This window comes from Furipterus horrens, unplaced genomic scaffold (assembly GCF_987537825.1).
Source record: "Furipterus horrens unplaced genomic scaffold, mFurHor1.1.pri manual_scaffold_2, whole genome shotgun sequence".
Taxonomy (NCBI): Eukaryota; Metazoa; Chordata; class Mammalia; order Chiroptera; family Furipteridae; genus Furipterus; species Furipterus horrens.
In genome coordinates, this window is record NW_028327172.1 from 144,249,265 (window position 1) to 144,274,532 (window position 25,268).

Consider the following 25,268-nt stretch of genomic DNA (forward strand, 5'->3'; position numbering starts at 1 on the left):
TGAATTCAGTTTTTAAAGGGAACAATATTGATTGTAAGTGGTATCTAATGGTTTTGAGTGGTTTCCTTCCATGATGTGGATTAGAATTATGATCAAATTCCTGGCCTTCCCCATAGTCACTGTCAAGGGACTCAAGTGTAGGTAAGGGAGGTAAGTATTCCTTGTATGTTTGAGTTACACAGCTATATGATAATGTTCAGTCTAGAGAGTTCATAATTCTGTGCTTCCAATCATGAGAAAGGATGGCCCTGTCTCTCTTTTGGAGGAAATGAAGAGGTAAAAGCTGGTGTCAACTGAGCTGACTACTGTTGCCTTGCAAAAGGGAAGAAGGAATCTCTTCCAAAAGACAGCAGAAATGAAGTAGTGGTAGAGTTATTTCTAAGTACAGATTATTGTACACGCCTAGCAAAGACTTGGGTAGAGACGGAAGAGAAATGAAAAGGAATCCCCTGCATGGGGACATCCAGTGTGGTCAGAAGGCATGCTTCCCGTGGAACAGTCAGTGTGCAGAAGCCTCACTTTCATTCTAAGTGCAAGTCACTCTGTTTCTTGTAGACATGTACACACTACGGGGCAACGCAAATGGAGCGAGCTGTGTATTTCCATTCAAGTTTAAAAATAAGTGGTATGCAGACTGCACAAGCGTTGGCTCATCGGATGGGTGGCTCTGGTGTGCAACCACTGCAGATTATGACGCAGATAAGATATATGGCTTTTGTCCGCTGAAATGTAAGTAACTTTATCATCAAGAAAATTTGGTGCATTTAGTATGGTAATGTAGTGATAACATCTTGCATTTATCTAGAACACGTTTTTCCCCAAAGTTATTTCACATTTATTATTGCATCATGCCCCACCACAAACCATTATAGATGCCATTGTTCCCACTTTATAACGGAGAAAGTAACTATTCTTGGCTGAAGACCAGAAGACCAGTCTTCTGACTCAACACTGGGCAGCATCAAATGACTACTCCTCTATGTCCACCAACTACTTTTCTTCAACTTCCCCTTTTACTGTCAGTTATTTTCTAAGACTTTAGAGCAAGTAATACTGCATATAACTCAATATATACTTAATACTAGAAGTAAGCATGCCATTCCCCAACCTTTCAATGATGTACCCTTATTAAACTATAGATTAAAAACAATTTAAACAATGTCACAAGCTTGTGGTCTGATGGAAAGAGACAGAGAGATATGAAGAGCTCCTAAATTTTGTGTGAATGTAGTGAAAAGGGCTCCTCAGTGTGAAAATGCTAGTAATGATATTCTTCTTAAACTTAATTATGAAGAGTATTTAATTTAATATGGCAATGAGTCAAATGGAAGTGGGTTATTTCTGTTTTTTAATCATTTTTTAAAATGAAAATTTAAGTAGTATTGCAGAAATGCAAAGTAAGTGGTATTGCATTATATTGATGGGAAGGGGCCAGATCATAATAATTCTTGGTGTTCTTAATACACTCAAGAATCTATAAAGAAAAAGTGCAGCAGGTTTGGTTGGGATGGGGTGGAGGAGAGCATCATATTGGGAAGTGTGGATGGGGATGAAGAAGATAGAAAAGCAAGAGTTCTTTATTTTACTTTCCATCATGCATATCCTCCTGCTGCTGCCAGACACACCTTTCCAATTCTTTCCCCTAAACTTCTTACCTCCTGACCTCTTGCTGCTTCAGACTTTATGGATCAGAGAAGCTCTTGGTTTCTGCTACTACTCAGAATTCTCTTTACTGCTGTCCTGTAGAGGGGCGAGTACAGAGGAAGAATGCCAGTGGTCTGGGATGATGGTGGGTCCATCTGAGCTAAAATAGCGTTACTTACAATTCAACTTTTGGGACCACACATCTACCCACAATCACATTATTCCAAATATTATGTAAAACAGCCCAATTTATAAAACTATTTTAGTTTGTCAAGTAAAAGCGAGAATTTCATAAATCATGCTTATTTATCTCTTTTGATTTATAGTCCTTAAGCATCTTACTAAAAATAAATTTCATTTTTCAGCTCCATATATTGTAATTCTCTTCTGTGTTTAGTCATTCTATTCTGGGTGAAGGCCAAACAAAACTCACAGTCTTCCAATGCAATGTGATGCTGCTCTCTCATTCTTGGGTGAGATAAATATAATTCACCTCTCTTGTTAGCAACCTTTAAAGGTTTGATTGCCATGAATGGTTTATCGATGTCTGGTCTCTGTATTAGAAGGTAAAATGGAGCTATTTTTGCTACAGGTAAAGCAATACTTGTTTTTCAGTGATTGGGAAGTGTCTTTCTCCTTTACTGAGTAGGAATGGTATTTTATACATCTGTTCTTATTGCGTTTCTTAGGGGTATGGATTTCATAGCATCCTGCATCTAAGTAGTATTTACAAAGGGAATGTGGGGTACAAATATTATTTAATTAATCATTAAATGAAGGACAAATAGCCAGCACTAATCACAAAAAACTCACCACCTAGGATGGATGCGTGTTGGAGGAATATCCCGAGTATGTTCTAGAATAATCTTTAAGTCTTGTTACTTGCAATTTATGTTTTCCAAATCAAATTATGTATTTTCCTATTAAGTGTAAAATAACTAGAAAATTTTTAAAATTGTTTGATTTCAACATGCATTAAAATCTAAAACACATTTTATAATACATATCATGCCTTTTTAAAAGGGCTTTGCAATTTTCCAATCTGTTTCATTTTCTTTGCTCTGTGTTCCTTTCAAAAGAACATTTTTATTTTATATTAGTCTTAAACAAACATTCAATACAGGAGGATAACTAGCAGCTATTGACCTTGTAACACCTGATATATGTCCTTTGCATGGGTAATTGTAATGTTTTTCTTGTATTTAGACATTTATATTCTAGTATTATGAGAATCAGACAAGAAAAAGACCCTTTTCTCTCAATTTTTCACAATTTGCAACTTTAGCTTTTAAGATCAGTTGTGCTGTTTTACTGTGAGAATTTGAACAAGTTGAGATATATAGTCAGCAAACCTATACATTCAATGACAAATAGGTTTTAATTCTTTGATTTAATGCAATATACACTTTCTTTAAATGAAGAGTCAAATTGCATTTCCTTCTTTGGACATTTATATTCCTTTTCTCTCTTTCTGGATAAAAAAATAATCCCCTCCTTTTTTATATCTCACCATATTATAAGCAAAAACCCTTAAGTTTCTAAAAATATTTTTTAAACATTTCCATCTTTAACAAACCTCAAACAGTCTCATTTGAATGATCTCATGTGGAGAAGAATCCATTTGGACATTTAAACTAATAAAGTCTCAGACCATGCTAACATAATTTAATATTGCTAATTCAAATTTGTTTTTTAACATAAACATATGTATTGATTTTATTTGTAAAATATCTTAGAAATCTCTGAACTGTTGCCTGAATTAAATTTTGATGTATTTTTCTTCCTCTTTGGTATGCCATGGGACCACAAGTTTCATATCATAGTATGTGGTATGTGTATGATAAAGGTCACTTCCGTGTCAGATAAAAAGAATCACAGCAGCATACGCTATGTGCTTATGGAAAAGCGCCTAATTTCTTAGTAAATTGAATACTTCTCAGAAAACTTAAGAAGTTACATAATCCTTTCTCTCTTCCTTGCAAATAAATGAAAAGATTGTTACTTCACATGACTTATAAGTAGAATTTTCTATTATTAAAAAAACAAAAGAAAAAATTTCATTACGTGAAGCTCACAATAATATTTCATTTGTTGATTAATTTCCCAAACATAAGTAAAATGCTATAAATAAAATTTATCTGCCTATATTACTGGCCTTTCATAGAGTATAATCAAGTTTATAAAATATATTAAGAATCATAAAATAACGTAAGGAAAATAAGCTAAAATATTTAATTTTACTCTGAGGGAAGGAAAACTAACAATCAGCACCAACTGTTGCCAGGAGCTACCTATATTGAATGTATTCTAGAGATGAGAAAGTGAAACCCCCAAAGTTAACAAATTAACTCAGGTCAAACTACTGGTGAGTGACAGGGCCAAATGCAGGCCCAGAGCAGTCGATTTGTGGAGTCCATGACCTTTCCTCTAATGCCTATGTTTTTGGTCTAAATTGCCCAAATAGAATGTGCAGGCAAAGTAGTCACTTGCTGAAAGAAAACATATACTTGTTTCATCTTATCTCTTTTTTCTATATTAAGGGAGTTGTGTGGGTATCTTTATTCATAGTTTTTGTAATTACCTCACTTCCCAATTCATCTCATGCCAAACGTGCCAATGGAAAAATAGAGAGATGATGCCCTGCTTCTTTGTTTAGGCACATGAAAGGGATTGGACGTGGTTGAGCTTTTGAAAACTTCCCTTTTTCATTTCAGGAATGAAGAGAATCTCATAGGCACTTTAAAAATAAGTAATTTTTTTTTTTTTAAAAGAAAGGAAAAGAAATACAAGGTTCAAGGCACCAATGCTTCTATGATTGTTTAAAAAACACTGTTCACTGAAAGTCTTTTCCAGATATAACAGCCAATTCCATTTGACTTCTTTTATAGTTGAGGGCAGTGAAAGCTTATGGCAAAAAGATCCACTGACTGGCATTTCCTACCAGATAAACTCTGAATCTGCTTTAACGTGGCACCAGGCGAGGAAGAGCTGCCAACAACAGAGTGCTGAACTCTTGAGCATCACAGAAATACATGAGCAAACATACCTGACAGGTAATGATATGAGAAGAAAAAGTTGTAAGTAAGATCATGAATATTTTCTTTATGTATAGTTTAACTTAAAAGCACACAGCACAATTGGCTATGGACATCATGATAGGAGTTAGTCCCTATACAGAGGTTATGACAAATTTGCATCTTGCAAAGACACCAGGATGGAAATAGGCCTGGTCTTAAGAGCCAACTTCTACCAGAACCTGTGCTGATAAGGATTTTGAGTGTTAACCTGGGCTCGGAGTAGAAGATACCACCATTACCCAGTGATGAAATTCTTGGACATAAAATAGGGGTACCATGCTGGTCAAATATTGAAGGTTTAACCTGAAGCCAAAGACCTTCCATTAGCACCACTGAGTTCATGATGATGAAATGAAATGCTGCCACCACAAGCAGGGACAAGTCAAGAGCTTCTCTGGCCCTGGCTGGTGTGGCTCAGTTGTTTGGAGCATCATGTGGTAACCAAAAGGATTCCTGATGAGTGCTCATCTGATGGTTCGATCCTTGGTCCCAGTGCAGAGGATCCCCAGTCTTGGTGCTTGTGGGAGGCAACCAATTGATGTTTCCCTCTCACATGATATTTCTCTCTCTCTCTCTTCCTTTGTTTCTAAAAGCAAGGAAATAAATATCCTCCCGTAAGGATTTTTTTTTTCTTTTTAAGAGCTGCTCTGAAACTCAGTCCTTTTTGTTCCCTGTCTCTAGAGCTCCCAGGCTCTCTCGCGGTTTACAGGTCTTATTGGCACTCTTTCTACAACATGGTGTTTGTTTTTAAAGCTTCTGTTCTTAGAGGATTGTGAAGATTAAAAGAGCTAATGTTTGCTTGAAGTGAGAGTATTTGTTTTAGCTTTTGCAATCCACACTTGGGGAATGGAGAGAATAGGACCAGCAAATGAGTCTGGGAGAAAAGGCATCCCCACTTCCTTGCTTGCTCCAGAGAACCCTCCCTCCCTCCAGTTCACCCTGACATGACTACTAGATTAATATATCTCTGATCCTATGACTACCATGGTTGAAAAACCTTTAGTGGCTTCTCCTTTCCTATGAAGTAATTCACAAAATAATTCACCTTTGCCTAACATTCAATGGTTGTCATCTGTCCAGTGATAAAAGAAAAGTTTTGAATTCCTCCTCCATGTATCGTACTTTCTCGCCTCCACATCTTTTCCCATGCCCTTTCTTGTACCTAGAATTTCACAAATTTTATACGGTTCAAATGCAGTTCTTCATTTCCATCTGCATTTCTCTTATTTGTTTACTGCTTTCATGACAATTGTTTACATATATGTCCCACTTCCCCTACAAGGTTATCAATACATTCATTTGTGTTTTCTTTTCATTCATTCATTTAACAAGATTCCTGGCATCTGTGTGCAAGGCATTATGCTAGGTTCTAGTGACACAGTGGTGACCAACATCAGGCATGTCCTGACCACATGGAGCTTGAAGTCCAGAGGGGAAAACACATACAAACAAAAAAACAAATCAACAAATAAATACAAATTATAGTAAGCGCCACAAAGAAAACAGACTGAGGCTGTGCGGAAAATGGATTCTGCAAGCAAAGATAAAAGGAGGAATGTCTTGTGAATATTTCCGTCCCTACCCAAGAGAGTCACATAGGACCTTCCAAGGGGGAGAGTCTCAATGAATGTTTGTTGACTGACAAATGATGATGTACTACAATTAAAATAATTATTAGCAATCCAGACTCATGTTTGGATAAGCAAGAGGTCAGAAAGAGTGGCAGTTCTCAAATGTGAAGTAGCTTATTGATCCTCAGAGAACTTTGTCACGGTGAAGATGCCCAGACACAAATCCTAGAGCTTCTAGATTGTTAGAAATTTGCATATTATCGACTTTCCAGGTGATTCTAAGGCAAGTGGTTGGGGGACCAAACTTGGCAAAACTCTCTTAGTGCCTGCTTTATCAGCAATGCCTACAGACTTCATCTGACAAGATACCAGGCAGTGGAGTGCCAGAGTAAAGAGCATAGGTTGGAACCAGACTGCCTGGGTTGCAGTACTGTGAAGCTGGGGACCTTGCTAGGGATCACCTGAGAATATGTCTCAGTGACTTCATTTGTTAAAAGGTAGAGTGTGTGTCAACCAATACAGAGGCTAGAGCATGTCCCCAGCCTTACTTCACTTTCTAGGATTTCACTTTGTCCAGCTCTTTTTGGATGATACTTTTTATCTACTGGAACACATTTCTCCCGTAAGTTCTTAATTTTCACTTGAACTTGAAGTTGTTTATTGCATTCTATTTTTAGTGGAAAAATGTGATATACATTTATTTAGCACAACCTTGTGAAATACACAAACTAAGCGTAACTGGGTAAGAAGTATTTGTCTATTCCTAGTCCAGTTTTGAGCACTAAATTGTCAACTGCTCTACTGTAATGAAATATTTCTTGCAGTAGTTGAGCACCAAGCTTAACATTTATTAATTTTCCCCTTTCGGTTTAGGCAGCCACTCACCATTTTCTTTTAGTTGTTATTAAGGAGACTGACCACAGAAAAGCAACCTGACCTCACTGTGTGTGTTCATAAACTCAGAGATGAGGCTACACCTCAGTCTGCTCAGTAATTAATTCTCTTTTGGGTTGGTTTTCTTGGGTCTTTCTAATATTGGGACAAAGTATCAGAGTGATTAATACTTACTACCATGTATAAAAATAAAAAGGAGAAGAAAACACCAAAAGAGACAAAACTAAATTCATGTAGTTGATTAAGGAAGAGAAAGGATGATTTAAGACAATCCTGGTATTATTAGTGCACACTTGCATGAGTGAGAGAAAAATTTATCAGAGTTGACATGGTTTCAATTAGCTTTTTTTTTTTAAGGGAATTTATTTTTTGAGTTGCGTTCTCTTGACTCTTCAGAGCTTTACTTGTTTTCTGGCTTTCTGGAAGCCGAAGGACAGAACTCAGGTTACTTTTTAACTCTTCCCCAGTTCCACAGAGGAAAGTGGTGATGTGGGCAGGGCCACAGCTCTGCCCAGCTGTAGCCTCATTTCCTGGTGCCTGGCTCCCTATCAGGCTCCCGCGGCAGGAAATGCTTTCCTAATCACCGGGGCTATTGTGTCCCTCAGGAGAGCAAACAAGCCCTAAGAGACTCACAGGCCGAGTTCACCTCAGAATCTTATTTAAATCTTATTCAAACCTCCAGAATTTTAGTCAGCATATTTTTATTATTTCCGCTTTTCTCCAAGTCAACAATATCATGCATGAGGGAGAAAAAGCCTGATGAGGAATTTCAAAAATCAAACAATTTTGTTTTCTTGGAGGGAAGAAATTCATATTTTTTAGGATATATCAGGGAGAAATCTAGAAAATAAAGGTGTGAATGGAGATTATGATTTACTCCATTTTGGAAAACATGCCACTAAAATGAATTAAAAAAAAAAAAAAGTACCCACGACTAATTACACTTTTAAGATACGACTTCTTTTATGTGAGGATTTTTGGAGTAAATATCATTTTTTAAAAATGTATAACCCCGTTTTATGACTCTGAGATCAAACTGACTCCACAGCTGCTGTGTGTGAGACGCTTGGCTCACACCCATCTCCTGAATGAATATTATTGTCCTCACTTTATAGATGAGAACAGACTAGGGATAAGAAATTAGAAACTTGCCTAACGTCACATTCAGAAAATAGCTGAATTGGAATTCAATGTTGTCTTTTCATTCACTTTGCCTGGGTCTCACTAACAAAAAGTAAGCAAGGATCTGGTGGTTCCCAAAGCACTAAGCAGCATCTTTAATGAAGACGTCAACAGCTCCTTGGCTCTGCTAACTGCTTCTGCCCAGCAGCCCATTCCTACATCACCCATTGTCATTTCTCATCCTCACTTCCGTTTCTAACTTCAAAAATGTTGGCACACTGTGCTTAATTCTCAATTCCTGAATCAGAGTTGTAACTACATATGTGCATGATTAGGATTTACAGAACCGAAATAAGATATAGGAAGTGAAATTGGTTTTGTTACTCTTACTGTTCTTCCCCTTTCCTGTGGAGCTAGCTGGAAAACAAATTGCACCTCAACATAGAAAAGAATTACCAGAGTAATATTGGATGTTAATGCATCCTCTATTATAATTAAGTTCAAAAGTAGGTATATAACCATTTCAGATAACACATGCAGAAAAATTGAGAAGTAAAATGTTTATCGTGTGAAATTGAGGCTTTCTTAAGTAATGTCATTGAAAAAGGTTACAGTAAAAAAACTTGGTCTCATAAAATTACGAAAGCACATGAAAGAAAAAAAATTGTGTCTGATGCTCTGCTTTAAGTTATATGTTTGGCACAAAGTCTGAATTTTATTTCTAAATCCCACTTTTTGCCAACCTGACTTCCACATGGAATAATAATAATAATGGCAATAGCTTACTTACATTTATTGTGTACATACTATGTGTCAGGCACTACTAAATTAATCTAATTCTTCAAAACAAGCCTAGAAGTACCTAAAGCAGATGAGGAATGTGAAAGGATAGATATTTCCCTTAAAGAGCACTTAATTCTGAATTTAACTTCACTGTCTTTTCTAAATGTCAGTTTTGTTTCTGTTTTTGCTTTTGTTCTACAGGATTAACCAGTGCCTTGACTTCAGGTCTCTGGATTGGGCTTAATAGTCTGAGTGTGAACAGTGGATGGCAGTGGAGCGAAGGCAGTCCATTCCGATACTTGAACTGGTTACCAGGTAGGGTAAAGCTTGTCTGGGATTGAATTCATCTAAACTTAATTTTTCTAGATACCATGGGGACCTTCATCATCTCACATGATGATCTCAAAGAGAGGAGTTAGGAGTCTATCAAATATAGTCCTCTTCTCACCTTGATTTGAAATCTGCCAACTAGATTTGAATAAATTAGAACTGTAAGGTTATACCAGCTTCCTGGGATGAGGCTTGTCAGACAGGATTATCACACAAATCAATACAGGTCTCTTTTTCAGTATAAAAATTTAGAATATCCTTGATTTGCTATGTTAAAACAATTGGCGGAAAACCAAGCCTTCCACAACTTTTTAATTTTTCTGGAAGACAGAAAATGCTCTGAACTAATTATTTTTACATTATCATAAGATTCAGGTAACAGAACAAAAAAAGGAGATTAAATAATAAATATGTTCCACATATACAGCAATTATTCAGAGAAAACAAAAAGACCAACGATGACAAAAAGTTTTCATCTTATTCACTATTACCAATCAGTGTTAGTAACTGCTTGAGGCACTCAACTGAGTAGGGTTCTGAACCCCCACCTATCCCCCACCCCCATACAAATCTTGCTTTATTAAGAAAGAGTGCAAAGCTCTGGCTGGTGTGGCTCAGTGGATTGAGCACTGGCCTGCAAACCACAGGGTCACTGGTTCGATTCCCAGTCAGGGCACATGCCTGGGTTGCAGGCAAGGTCACTCTTCATTGATGTTTCTCTCCTTCTCTTTCTTCCTCCTTTCCCCTCTCTCTAAAAATAAATAAAATCTTAAAAAAACAGAACAAAACAAAAAAACCCTTCCATTAAAAAAAAGAAAGGAAAGAAAGAATGCAAAGAAAATTAGTGAGGTCTGCCATGCATGAGGGAAAGGAATAGCCTGTTAGTCAGATCTTCATTTACCAGTCCTGCTATGGAAAACACTGATGTGGTGTTTTTTCATATGCTTAGACTTGTTTCTTTAAAGTCATTAAGTGGTTTTTGCATTTGGTTTAGATAATTAAGCCCTCCATTTTTATATTATTAATTTATGCTATTAAAATTTTTTTCAGTAAAATATTCAGAATAGATGCTGAAATATGAGAGGGCATTTTTAGAGGCTATATTTTGGTTTAAATTGATTAGATTTTACTGTGAAATATCATCTTCAGTGCATGATGGTTACAGGGCTGTCACTAGAGTCTTACCATAGTATCAGCTCTGTTTTTCTCTGAAACATGAAAGTAAACATTGCTGCAAAAGAATATAAGATGTCTTTTTTTATGGGAGAGGACTTGATTTGTCGGCCTACTCACTAAGTCAAATTAAACTGGAGAAACCAGTTGGGGTCAATGAGATCACTAGACAACAATAATCTTTTATGATGGGACGAGTTTATTCATTTTTATTGCTTAATTATTGTACAACATTAGGCAAGGCAGGTCACTTTATTTATTATTCTTTTTGGGAGTGATGATTGTAATATTTAACAACATGCATTTTAAGAGTTCAGTAAGAAAATTTGGAAATTAACTTAAATGAAGGTGAGAAATGAAATTGGAATATTAGTAAGAAAGAAAAAGAAATGACCTTCTTTAATAAATCAAGTTCCTGAGAAGTAAGTAAAAAATTAAATTACCTTATGAAATAATATGAGAGTTTCTTCAAACTAAAATTAGAAAACTGTGGGATATTAGCAATTGTTACTGTATAAATTGTTCAATCAAGCATTCAGTTGAGTACTTATTATCAAGTAACATGTTTATTTAAATACATTTACATTTGAAGTGAGGATATTTTATAGAAATGATGTAGAAGTATGAATCAAATATAACTATGGTAACCATTTAAAGACAACTAGTTGGTATATTAAAGTTGTTACTTATGTTCTATTGATGAATAAATGTATAACATAATTAATTAGTTAATACATTGACAACCAATAGCTATAAAATTTATTATTGTTTCTTGAAAGTTTCTTCCTAGTACCAACACTAATACCTTATCTGTTGGTTCAGTTATATTGTGAGTTTGGTCACAATATCAACACATTTTAAAAACATACTTACCTTTACACAAAGTTTTATGTGTGTGTGCTATCCAAGCAATTTCCTAAGACATTTGACAAGGCTTTCTGGAGCAGGTAACATGCTTCCCATCTTACAGGAAGAGAGAGTGAGGTCTAGGTCCAGGTTGTATACATGTCAAGTCACAAAGCAATCATTAACAAAACGTGGCTCATCCACCCTGTCTTCAGGTGTGAAATGGAACTGGCGTGTATCTGTCGTGTATCTGATTCTTTAATGTTTCCCATGAAACGTGGGATCAGGGGTTAGCTCTTAAAAGCATCTTTTGTAGGCTGAAATGAAAACCTCGAGTTGTAGTTCTGGGTGCACTCAATCAGTGTTCTTCTCCATGTTGCTGCTTCCAGTGTCCCCTCCCTGTTGTTCTCCTTCCATCAACTTTCTTTTCTGTCTCCTTCTAATTGGAGGAAGTTTTCCCATGTCCAAAAACTCCCTAGTCTGGTTGTCACAGTTAGCTTGACTTAGTTTTCATGGTAGGTATTGACAACGTTGAATAGGGCTGGTTTGGAACATCATGTGTTCTTTGGTTAGGTGCCTCTCTGTTATACATAACAACCCAGTGTGATGGTTTGGGTTTTTAGGTCTAGCTTTATCATTTGATGTTGTAAAAAGAAGTTATTTCAAAGATGTAAACCTGTATTATCAAAATTTTAGGCATTAAAATGATCCAACAACAATAAAACATACCTATCGTGGGTTTTGCTCTGCAGTCAGTAAATATTTACTTGTGAATGTGTAGCAAAAGACGGAATGGGGACCCATTAAACCCAAAGGATGAAGATGTGAGGCTGAGGGGGCTATATACTTGTGACACCTGTAATAGTTCCACTTAATTTTTTTTCTTTTTCCTAAAGGAAGTCCATCACCAGATCCTGGAATAAGCTGTGTGTCACTAAATCCTGGGAAGAATGCTAAATGGGAAAATCTGAAATGTGGTCAGAGACTAGGCTACATTTGTAAAAAGGGCAACACAACTTTGAATACCTTCATTATTCCCTCAGGTAAGTGATCTATTTTCTTTGAAGTGTATAAGATATTACAATTTAAAGACAAAGTTACAGCCCAGTCTTAACTGTATGAAATGACAGGTTTGGTGGATAATTTATGGAGTAAGTTGAATGATATTCCTAAAAAATTACTTTTTGTTGGTTACTGCCTCTGTTCACTGCCATTACCTGAATGTGTTGTGGTGTTCATGCATGTGCAAAGCCTTTGTGAAGAATTGTATCTTCACAGCAGCCCTAAGAAGTAGGTATTTGCACACATCTTAGATGAAGAAAAAAATATTCAAAGTCTATACAAAACTTACTATGTGACAAACTTGGAATCCAAGCTAAGAACTAAATATCTGAAAGATTTTATCGTGTCCTCACTATTTAGGGTCTACCTAGGTTCTAATGCTATTCAAATGAACATAGGAAACTGAAGTCTTCACAGAAATGGAGTAAAACATCCCAAAAGTAGTAACTGAAATTTATATATAGGCTAGACCTGAGGAAAAAATTCAATTATATTCTCTATTGCAATTTTACAAAAGAATTAAACTACTAAAGCAAGACTGCATTCTTTCTACAAATTGGTAAAAAGCAAACAAACTACACTTTTTCCACTATCAGCTATTTTTGGAGAAACACTTACTACTTTAAAGAAATTTATGGCCCTGGCTAGTGTGGATTGGGTATTGTATTGTTACTGCAAATTGAAAGGTTGCTGGTTTGATTCCCGGTCAGGGCACATGCCTGGGTTGCAGGCCAGGTGCCCAACTTGGGGGCATGGTAGAGGCAACGGGTTTATGTTTCTCTTGCACATCGTTGTTTCTCTCCCCCTTCTCCTTCCCTTCACCCTCTCTAAAAATAAATGAATAAAAAATTGTAAAAAACAAATTTATGTATGTACATACATATATGTGTATGCATATATGTGCATATATTTTGCTCAGGAAATATGACAGTGTGTCATCCTTAACTTTTTCTGTCCTTGAATTTTAAAAGCGATTTCACTTATTTTAAAATATGATTGACATGTCTAGAAAGTCAAAAAGTACAAATGATAAATAATAATATTTTCCTTCAACCTCTTCCAACTTCCAGATCTCCTCCATGAATAACTGTTCTGGATGTATATCCTTACCTATTTATTCTATGAGTATATAAACAAATATATTTATAATTATTTTTTGTTTCATATAAATAGAAGCACACCATGCATATATTCTTGACTTTTTTCACTTAATAATAATTTTGGACATCATTCTATATAGCACACAAATAAATTCTGTGTAAATTTTTATAGCTGCACAATAGCCATCCCAAAGAGAGACCACATATATATATTTTTTGGCAAATCCCCTATCAACATACTTTTAGTTTACTTCCAGTTTTTATTGTTACAAATAATCTTACAGTGAATACCTTTATGCACATGTCATTTCATACATGAGATAACTCCTAGAAGTGAAGTTGCTGGATCAAAGAATAGCTGTGTTTGCAATTTTAGTAGATGGAGATACAGCCAAGATTTCCAGTGGATATAAATGAGGGTCCCAGTTATTGGGTTTGATCATACTTTATAGGATCACCATTATCCCTGTGGCCTGCCTCAGAAAGACCTCAATCATTCTTGTATTTATCTTCTTTATTGCTCCCATGGGAGAAGTAGTATCATTCTTCCATCTTGGAAGAGTTCATACAGTTCTCCTTCAGAAGACTTGGAATTACTACTTTGGGGAAGAATGGTATAGGAGGCAGAATTCTGTAACTTGACCTTGTTACTTAATCCTCCAGTGTTACTGAGCAAAGTGGGGCTTGTTCACGTGATGCCTTGGTGTATGACCAACAATTAGTGTTGAGAGAAAGAGGTCTTTATTTACAATATTCCAACCTTGGGGGTGCTGGGAGCACTTCAGCTTGGACCCCTGTTCTCCCATGAGACCCAGCACTTCCCTTCTCCCCTAAAAAGCTATAAACCAAAACCAAGCCCAATAGTTCCCCATCTCTTATCTGTCTCCTCTCTCCTCCAGGATCTGGGGTACATTGTCATCAGCCACTGTATAATAGTCCAGGAAAGTATGTGCCATGTTACACTGGATCATGGTGAAGTCCAGGAAAGGCACAAGTCCTAAGAGAGTGTCCTCTCCATATGTCCCGAGTTCCAAGAGTCCAAATAGAGTCCGGGTCTGCAACGCAGAGTCCTTGGTGGCTTCAGAGTCAGCTAGAGTGGGCAAGGTCAAAGCAGCAGCATGCTTGCTTTCTTGCTAGACCAGGCTGCATGGCCAAATCCTGACTACAAACTGCAGAGCTGCTTGCTGTTTCCCACACGGCTGCTACTACATCCTTCTACATCATGACACGCTTTCCTGGAAGCTGCCTGCCCTTCTTTTAAATTCTGAAAGTCCTTACACCTTTTGACCTGGGGCAGTAGCACAGCTATTATCTAGCTATAAACTTGCCACAGATATGCAAAGTACTTTAAAAGCTGAATAATTCCTTCTTCTATCTGTGGAACCAAGGGCTGTGGGGAAGATCTGTACCCCATTTCACCAATTTTAGGTTCCTTATCTGTGAAATGGGAATATTAATACCCATTGTCTGTGAAAATGTATTTATATTCTCAAGCACTTAGCAAATTATTCTTATTTCTCTGCAATTCCTCACCTTATATCATTTGCTAACCCTTCATTCCCATTGGTTTTTGAACTTCTGTATATTCTTCCTGGGTTTATCATTCTATCTTATCAATAAAGTCAAATAAATCAGATCTTGTAAAAGCATATCGAAGACAAATTATACAGCATACATGACTGGTGACCCCTTGGGCAAGAATTCCACCTTGGACCCTGTTGGTCTTTGCAACATTTCCCTACTTATCCATAATTCCTGGGTCTCTAGAGCTGCGCTGTCCAGTTTAATAGCCTCTTAACCAGGTGGCCACTGAGTACCTGAAATGCAGCCAGTTTCAATTCAGATGTGTTGGAAGTGTAAAATGCATACTGGGCTTCCAAGACTTTGCGTGCAAAAAAAAGTAAAATGGCTCATTATTTATTTTTTACCCATCACATACTACAATGGATATTTTCGATAAATTTGGTTAAATAAAATATATTACTAAAATTTACCTGTTTCTTTTTACTTTTATTTAAAATTGCAACTAGAATATTTATAATTTTGATTATATTGATTATAATATTGATTAGACAGATCTGCTCTAGAAGAACAAGCCATTTTTGGTGGTTGGCTTGTGGAATGCTCCTTCACTGCTTGTTTTCATGATTTAAAATATTTTTGAAGTTTATCTGTTCGGGTTTAGAAGTCCTGAGCATCTGCAGGCATTATTTTCAGCTTCCTAGGCAGCAAAACTAAAATATCCCACCAGAGGGCTCCAGAGCCATACTGACATTTTCTAGTAGCTACTGGAAGTGTGCGAATGTAAATTGCATTGAGGGAAATTTTTGTAAAGTATGCGTTTTTTATTACAATAATACAGTGTTTGGTCATTATGACTACTTATCTGCTTGAATGGCTACTGTGCACAGAATCCTGGGCTGAAACAAAGATTTTGCAGATAGTCGCAGCCTTTAAGAGAAAAATGAGACTATAATACCTGTTGTAAGTACAAGTTTTTAAAGAAGAGTTTTCTCACTTAGCTGTGTTTTGAAATTAAAGTTGCATTCACATACTTTTTAGTCTAAAAGCAAATACAATAGTCTTTTGTGAATGCCAAGGAATAAAAAATAATCTTACCTTTATGTTTCCATAATTATGAACTCTTTTTTTATATTGAATGGTAGAAAATGTTGTTACAATTAAAAAGCAAAAAACAAACAAAAACCCTTCCTTTTAAATGGTTTCCACTCTGTTTTTTTGCCCCCTAGAAAGCGATGTGCCTACTAACTGTCCGAGTCAATGGTGGCCATACGCAGGTAACTGTTACAAGATTCACAGAGAGGATAAGAAAATCCAGAAAGATGCCTTGATCGCATGCAGGAAGGAAGGTGGTGATCTAGCCAGTATCCACACCATTGAGGAATTTGACTTCATTATCTCCCAGCTGGGTTATGGTAAGAACTACATCAATAATATGCTTGACTGGAGTCTTCCCCACTTGCTGCTCATGTCCTGAAAATTTAATCATAAATGTTAAATTTAATAAGTTCAAATTAATAATTCAACTAATCGCTTTAATAAGTTTAATAATAAATATGAATCATTCCTAAAATGTAAAAATTGTGTAGTATTTTAAAGAATTTTTATCACTAAGCTAACTTGATTTATTTATGTTTTTAATATGTAATCCATTACGGATAGTTTTAAAAATATCATTTTTCTATATATAGTCTGTATTCAGAGCATTGTGCCTTAAACTTGTCATCAGTATTTCATTTTATTTTGTGGTTATTTGTGTGATGTGTATATATTTTCTTTTTTAAGGCCTATATTTTATCTCACAAGAAAGGTCTATAAATGGAGCATCTCATACTTGGGATTTTTATTCTTTATTAACCTAGCTAATGCTGCTAGAATGTTGAGTGGTGAAAGAAATGGGATATTTTATTGGTGTAGTTAGATGTTGGCCTCAGTCTTTTAAAGAAATTCATGTGTTCATTTTAGATGCATCATTGAAAAAGTGTATAGGAAATGTTGTAACTTAAATAGTGTACCATTTTCAAAAATTGAAAAAAATTTATTTAAAAAATGTCTAGAATGAGTTGGGAATGCTTATCACAAAGAGGAGGATGAGGAAGAAGCTGATGAGAATGTGCCCTCCTCGGTACTTGCTGATTAAATGATTATCATTTTCTGCTTCCACTGATGAGACTTTGGAATAGCTATAGCTGCTCATTTCCAGCAAAGAAAACAAGAGGAAGTGGATGGTGGTGATGGTGGGAGCTGCTTCCTGACGCTGCCTGACAATTGATAGGAGTTGGGGGATGGAAGAGGAAAAAGCAATTGACAAATAGAAAAATAGAATACAGTATTCCCTCACTTATTGCGGGTATTATGTTCCAGACCCCCCTACCCCCCGCTAAGTAGGAACCTTACATTTATTCTACACTCTTAAACTTACGTAACTTTAACAACATACCTATACAGTACTGCAAAATCCTGCAATATAGCGAAAAATCCGCGATAAATAATTAAATATAATATTTTTAAAAATCCTGCGATACAATGAGGCTGTGATAAGTGAACCGTGATACAGCAAGGGATTACTGTAGTTTCAGAGAGAGATTTAAAAGATCCCCAAACACAACTCACTCCTGGCACCGGTGTCAAATGGAATGCTTCTTCTTTTGCTTTCCTTGCTGAGCTTAGTGGGCCGTGATAATAGACAGTAGCCTCTGAACGATTTCTCAGTTATTCTCTATTTACCTGGGTGATAATAATGAAATCAAAACTGATGTATCCAAATAATACCATGATGTATAAGTTAGATACTTATAATAGGTAATGAAATTTGCAAATGAATCCTTGGAAAAGAGTTTAGTTAAGATACTGCAGGGGTATATGGAGGGAAGATAAATGTCTGCTTTATTCTTAAAAAATAAGATAAAATAAAATAAAGAGGCTGCAGCAGTAATGTGCAAATTTTGCTGTACTTTATGTAATAGGATATAAAAATAGGAGAACCTTATATGTTTATTATTATAGTTATTTTGGGAAGTTAAGTGACAAAATTTGCTTTTATTGAATTTGAGAATTCATAAGTTTTCACTAAGGAAAACTTTTTTACTATTGATAAGGATTTCTTTAAGACAATGAAAGTAATACTGATAAAAGGATAGTTATAAAATTAAAAGAATTGTTTCTAAATTGAAAGTTCAGGAGACCTTTTTTAGGTAGTTAAAATATCTTTTACATTAATCATGGACAGATAGTGGATGAATGGGGATCTGCTCACACCAATTATGGCAGCTTCCATAACTGATCACTAAAAATCAGCCTAACAACTTTACACTCACATCTTATATATTTTTGGAGGGTCAAGATTGTGCTTTGGAATTACCAAAGCTAGAGAACAGTTTAATGAGAAAGTGTTTATAGAAAAGTCTTGATACTTTATTATAATTGTAGAAGTTGAAAGTTAGGTTTTCATTAGTCTTGAACCTAAATCTTTCAGGGGTAGGTACGTGAGGTCATTTTGAAGCCTATATTGGCTGCTCAGAAAGATTATGTTCTGCTAAATTCAGTGGAAGAAAAAGGGATCATCCTGGCAACTGTTAGAGTCATGTGTTATGCCGCTGGAAACATCTGCAGGGGTTGGCACCAGGCCAGCCAGGAACTTCTCCAAAAGCAAAGTTGAGTGACAACTTGAGGAGGAAGAAGCTAAATTGTTTAGGGAAATACCCACACAACATGACATTTGTCTCATTTTCTACTAGACAAATCATCTTTAAAGTACTTTGGCAGGTAATTCTATTTTACAGTTAAAGAACATAAATCAAGTATTCATGATGGAATTCACAGTAGTGCAATTAAATAGATATTGACTTGTGTGTTCTTTCAACTTTTAAAATTTGGAGTTGTATATGTTTTTAGCCATGAAATCCTAGGCCTTCAATATTGTCCCATTTTAGTTGGGATATTTAGAATTTTAGAAGTATAACTACTAATAAAATCCATAATGAAAATTATAGAATTTCAAAACAAAATTATCACAATTTTATATCTAGACCTGATTGTTTTTGTTTTAACCTTTATTTGCTATCTAGGCTCTTCAGGTATTTCATGGTGAAAATAATTCCAGATTCATTTATATTTGTAGACTAATGAATAGGTGCCAAGTGTTGGGACACAGCCCAACTTCTTAGTTTATGCATCTTTTCACTGGGTGGCTAGATCATTTTCACTCGATGACAACACAGTAAAAGAAAAGTGGTTTTTAATATTTATTATTTTGAAACATATATAAGATCTAATAGTAGTAAAATAGATTTATATATAAATAAGTGCCATATTTCCAACATGATGAGTGCAGTTGGTATGGTAAGTTATTTATAACAACAACAACAAAAATGCTTCACAGGATAAAGGGGTAAGGGTAGACTCACCTCAATTTCATTTTTGCAACTCTTAGGAGATATAATTTGCAGTAGCACAACAAAAGAATACAGTCACATTCACAATGTAAAGGATACACATTACACAATTAAACTGGAATTGACAACATGATGTGTAGCTCCTATTGTAGTCTATAGCATGTAGATGGAATGAACACTGAAGAGGATGGCCCTTTATGGTTGTTACAGTATCAATAGAGTAAAACTATTGTTGAGAGCAGAGGACCTTTTTTTCTTGATAACCTCCTGATCTTTGGAATGAAAACTTTTTGTAAGTTTCTCCTGTGTCTTTCTTCTTGTATAGAGCCAAATGATGAGTTATGGATTGGCTTAAGTGACACCAATGTTCAAATGTACTTTGAATGGAGTGACACCACCCGAGTAACATTTACCAAATGGCTCCCTGGAGAACCGAGCCATGAAAACAACAGGCAGGAAGACTGTGTCGTGATGAAAGGCAAGGTGAGACGACACCAATGACTGATATCTAGTAAAAGCCATAAATTTTTTGCCCACTTGTTACATACAATTGTTTAAATTGTTTCTAGCCTAGGTTAATTGTCATAGATCTAGGTTGAAACAAAATTCAGATTGAATTTCTTGTATCTCTCTCCAATTTTCAAGAGGCCCAGAAAAGAAACCAGCAGAAACTTTTGGGTCAAGCTTGAACTTAACCAATAACTAATACTTATTTATTTTTCCTATGCTGGGTTCTAAATGTTACCATATATACATATGGCTTGACTAATCAATTCTGAGCATTGTTTCTACTTTCAGCTGGTTGCTCTGAGTATATATAGATGTAGTTAGATCTACTCTGGGTCCCACAGCCTGGAATCTGTGCTTGGAGAGCTACATTTGTGTGTGTAGTTTTGTTTTTTTTTGTTTGTTTTGTGTCATTTTGTTTTGGTTACAGGGCGGTGCCAAATATGAAAAGATCCCTCTAAACAGTGGGTGAGACAGCTAAGATATAAAAACATAGGGGCTCCAATCTCACCTTACATCCTTGTAGCCAGAGTCCAATTTGCTGTTTACTTGTAAAACGTCTATTTACCTTCCCTTTGCATAGATGTCATTTTCTCTTAATAACCTCGACTCTTTGTTTTCCTTCTCTGAGGCACAATTATAAGAAAATAGCATCAAAGTCAAACCACTGATAATCACTAAGTTTTTCCTCTTTGCTTTCTGCAGGATGGGTACTGGGCAGATTGGACCTGCGAGCGGCCTCTTGGCTACATCTGTAAGATGAAATCACAAGCCCAAGGGCCAGGGATAGTGGAAGTAGAAGCAGGCTGCCAGAAAGTGAGTACAGATGTACACAGTGATTTCAGATCAGCAGTATTATATGATACACTTGGCTTTATTTTTGCCTGAGAAAATACTTGATTACTGTCATAGCTAGCCAAAGTTTTCACTGTTTTGTATCCTCATTCTCCCTAATGCCTCTTCAGGTGTTCTTCACAGTTATTATGGGTTATTTGTGGTCAGTAGCTCCTTTCAGAATGTCATAGAAACTGGAAAAAAGAGAACAGGGAACAAAATGACACACTGAATGGAGCCTGGAGAGATAACGAAGGCAGGTCATGGGACAAGGTGTCATCGAGGTACTGGTAGTCTGTGACCATATGGGTTGTCAAGGACATTTCCAGCAGATAACCTTAAGTTGCAGATAGCAAACAATCCTTAGTCACTTTTCCATTTATAGTATTTCTGATGAGCCTACTTCTCATGGGGATTCCTCCCAGTAGATCACCACAATGAGAGGCAGGAGATCTAAACTCCAACTGTTGTAGCCAAATAAAGCCATGCACTTCTACTCTGCATCCACCTCACCTGTACAGCTGTTAGTAATACCTCCCCATGGGCCTTACACTTCTTTGAGGTAAAAGTATATGATTTCTGTAAAATAATTTTCTAAAAGTGAAAAGACACTACAAAATCCAGGGTGTATGGTTATTATTTTCCTGTTTAATTGCTGAGTCACCCATCTTTTGTTTTTTTCCTTTCTCACTTCTCTTAGACTAAAGTAAAGTAGAAATGCACTTTCTTTCCAAGAGTGTCACATTGTGATCAAATCATCTTGTAACAAACACCAATAGGCTGAGAATTCATGAAACAAAATTTAGTACTGCACAAACAAACCATAAAGAAACATGGAGCACATACAGAAAATAACAGGCTGCTAGAGATATGAAGGATCTTAGTGATGATCAAAATTCCTCTTTTAATATTTTGCATTCTGGAAATTTCAGTTCAGGGAAGAGATAACTTTCTTAGAGTCACACAGAGGTAAGACTAGGTTCCTGTCTCTTGTCACCAGGTACTTTACTTTCACTATTGGTTTTATTCCCACTACACTTAGATATTCTCTGCCTAATCATATGCATATACAGGAGATTGCATTGTATATTATTGTATTTTCTATAAATAAGAAACACTCCTTAAATTTTATGACTTCTATGCAAAGTTATATATACAGTCTATTAATTGTTATATCTATAATTGATATAATTCAATGTAGTCATTAGGGTGGTAATAGAAACATAGGAAAATATTTTAATAAAAATAAGCTGTTTGCTGAGTGCAGTTATTGTGCTCTCATTGATTTTAAAGGATAAATGTTATGTTCTTAATTAGATAGAAAAGGTAACCAAAGCTCAGAGTTACTATGTAATTTGGCCAGTATAAAAACACCTGCCCTAGGCAATGACTTTCTCAAAGAGCTGAGAAAACTAGAAAAAAAAAAATACACTCACCTGAAGCAAAGAAATATAAGAGGTTTTTTTTGTTTGTTTGTCTGGGCCTGGGCACTGCGTGGTGTAGGGGTCTTTTTGAGATTTCATAATGACAGGCCTGTTGTCATACTGATCTGGGATGCAATTTCCAATTCATTGCTTACCTGTGTGGGAAACACTGAGGTAAGAAATTTGCATAAAGTGGTTCTGAGTTGCTAATGTTCCAGGATGTCTGGCAGATGCAAATGCGAATTCTCTTTATACAGAAGTCTCTTTTTCCAGACTGACTAGGAATCCCACAGAAAGTTTGAAATTCAAAAATATTAAATATACCACCGGGAGCTTTAGATGGAAGAATTAATAGATATGTAATTAAACTGAATGTGTTTTAAAATGCTTACAGAAATAAAAGGTGTAATTGACTCCATGGAACAGCCACCAAATTTTGTTATGTAGTGTTTTATTATGATTCAATTCTAAATATTTTTTATATCCACTGGTATTTTTGACCCAAGAATGATTTAGAAGTGTGTGTGTGTGTGTGCATGTATGCATGTGTATGTTGATAGTGATGGGGGTTTTTGTGGTAGTGATGGGGATTTTTTTTTTTTTTTAGTTTCTAAATAATTGGGAAGTACTGTTGATTTTAATTTCCCTCCCTTGTGAGCCTATAAAGTTTTTTGTTGTTATTTGTCAAAATTTTCTTTATCGTCTAGTTTGTAGTTGGTCTTTGTAAATATTCCATATGTACTTGAACATAATGATCTTTGATCATTGGGTTCAGGGGTGTATATATGTTGACTAGATAAAATTTAGCAATTATATTATCCAGATATTTTATATTCCTAATATTTTGTCTGCTTGACAAAATATTCTTCTTGTAGTTCTGTCTATTTTTGCTTTATATTCTTTAATCTGTTTTATATCTTCCTGATGAATCCACCCTTTAATCATGTAATTACTTTATTCATAAAATTAATTTTAAATAATATTGGTACAGAAGATATCTTTTGCTTGTTTTTTTCCTAGAACCTCTTTTCCAGCTATTACTTTTAATCATTGTAACTTAGAAATGGTTCTTGTAACTATATATCTGCATTTTTATTTTTAATCTGAGGAAGCCTCAGAAGGCGAGAGAATGACTGCCACCCACCCGTTCTGTATCATAATTTGTCGTATGTGGAATAACACACTACTGTTTCCTTTCTTCACATAAATGATTTTGATCACACTTCAAATTAGTCAGATTTATGTTATTTTAGTTCTCTTGCTTATCAATTTATGTTTAATGGTAGAGGGATTATTAAAATAATATTATCTAATAAATATGTGTGATAATCTGCTTGATAACATTAATAGGGCTGGAAAAGACATGGCTTCTACTGCTATATGATTGGACACACACTTTCAACATTTACAGAAGCAAACCAAACCTGTGTGAACCAGAAAGCTTACCTGACAACTGTTGAAGACAGGTATGCAATAATCTTAATTATATTTTAAGACATCAAATAATGAAACATGTTTAGAAAAGCCCAGGTACCAATGTGCTCTAAATTTCTAAGTAAATTTCATGGGGTCATGAGGTATGATTTGTAAAAGCAGCAGATTAAAATCATGTTCTTACTTGAATTCTTCATTGTAAACATTATAAAATATTTTGTTACTTTTATTACTATAGAGCAATATTCAGAACTGTTCACTAATATTCTAGTAAATGTAATTTATGGACATAACTTTTCTAATATACCATTTTCTTGAAGCAGGAAAAATAAGTAAAAATTTTCGGCTCAAAAATCCCACTTTCTATCTTTACCACTTTTTTTCACCCAAAAAAGAGAAGTTTACTGAATATTTTATTCATTTTTTCCCCATTCTTCCAGTTTTTTTCCTTTTCTTTGCCAAGTTTACTAGACTTATAGGTCAAGAAAATTATGTGGATATAGAAAATTTTATATAACTTGTGACATCTGTAGTCCCATTCATTTTTAAGATTTTAGTGTTTATTTATTTTCCTTTACTCTTTGCAAAGCACAGTAATAAGCCCAGGAGAAAGTTAAAAGAAAATTTTAAATGTCCATGTCATTTTCAGCAAAAAGGTAAAATATTATGGAGTTATGTTTATTGGCCTTTCAAGGCAGACTCAACAAAATGTATAGGATGCTATTGATATTAGAAATCCTTTGATAAAAATGGAAGATGTGCTGTAATAGTTTTTATAAAAGAACTTGTATTTCAACCCACATCCTTCTTTCATGCACAATTAAATATCTAATACATTGTGGCACCCTGATATTGTGCTAACATCTGAAAATCAGAACACAGATACTTCTTATCTTATGACAAAGAGATGAGCTGCGCATCTATAAGTAAGGTGGGAACATGTTCTGATCTGCACTGTCATTGACCCTTTGGTCTACTGGAGCAGAGATTTGCCTTTATTTTATATTTTAAGTTTATTTTTCTTTGTGTTTTCTATGGTATTGATATTCAGGAGCTCACTAACTCTGCAGTTAAATTTGTTTTCTTAGATATTTAAGAAAAAATGAGTGTAGAACTTCACATTTTTTTCCAGCATGTTTGGTTTAGGGAATGAAATTATTCAATCTAGAGTCAAACAAATGTTCTATCATTGATTCTTTCTCTGCATTACCCTCTCTGCTCTCTGGAGTCATCCACACCTCTTTTTGTTCCTGGAAACTTTAGGAAACACTTTTCTTTTGCTCCAAAGAGAGATTTTTTTTTGTGCCTACATTGCCCTCTCATTAGTGTCTGTCAGTTAAGACAAATTTGGCCCCTTTACTAACTAAATCGTGTTATTACCATATTATGCCAGATATATAGATGAGATCCAAAGGGAGAGAAAATGTTGGAAGTTGTGATTCTGCTTTCAGTTCTTTCTAGAGATTGAATCTCTGCTTCTCTATATTTCTTAATAATTTTCTGTTTCGGAGTGTAGATATGAGGAGGCAATTGAGAGGGAAATCCACACAGA

General features: G+C 35.4%; 1 protein-coding gene across 1 annotated transcript in view; it reads left to right on the top strand.

Annotated features, from left to right (window-relative positions):
* Positions 1 to 25,268, top strand: part of MRC1 (mannose receptor C-type 1) — an 85,798-nt gene that overhangs the window by 14,676 nt on the left and 45,854 nt on the right. Inside the window, exons 3-10 of the mRNA XM_090266570.1 lie at positions 556 to 729; positions 4,533 to 4,697; positions 9,293 to 9,406; positions 12,337 to 12,483; positions 16,353 to 16,538; positions 19,843 to 20,000; positions 20,730 to 20,840; positions 23,633 to 23,748. Of these exons, the coding sequence (XP_090122696.1) occupies positions 556 to 729; positions 4,533 to 4,697; positions 9,293 to 9,406; positions 12,337 to 12,483; positions 16,353 to 16,538; positions 19,843 to 20,000; positions 20,730 to 20,840; positions 23,633 to 23,748 (1,171 nt within the window). The remainder of the gene's footprint in view (positions 1 to 555; positions 730 to 4,532; positions 4,698 to 9,292; positions 9,407 to 12,336; positions 12,484 to 16,352; positions 16,539 to 19,842; positions 20,001 to 20,729; positions 20,841 to 23,632; positions 23,749 to 25,268) is intronic.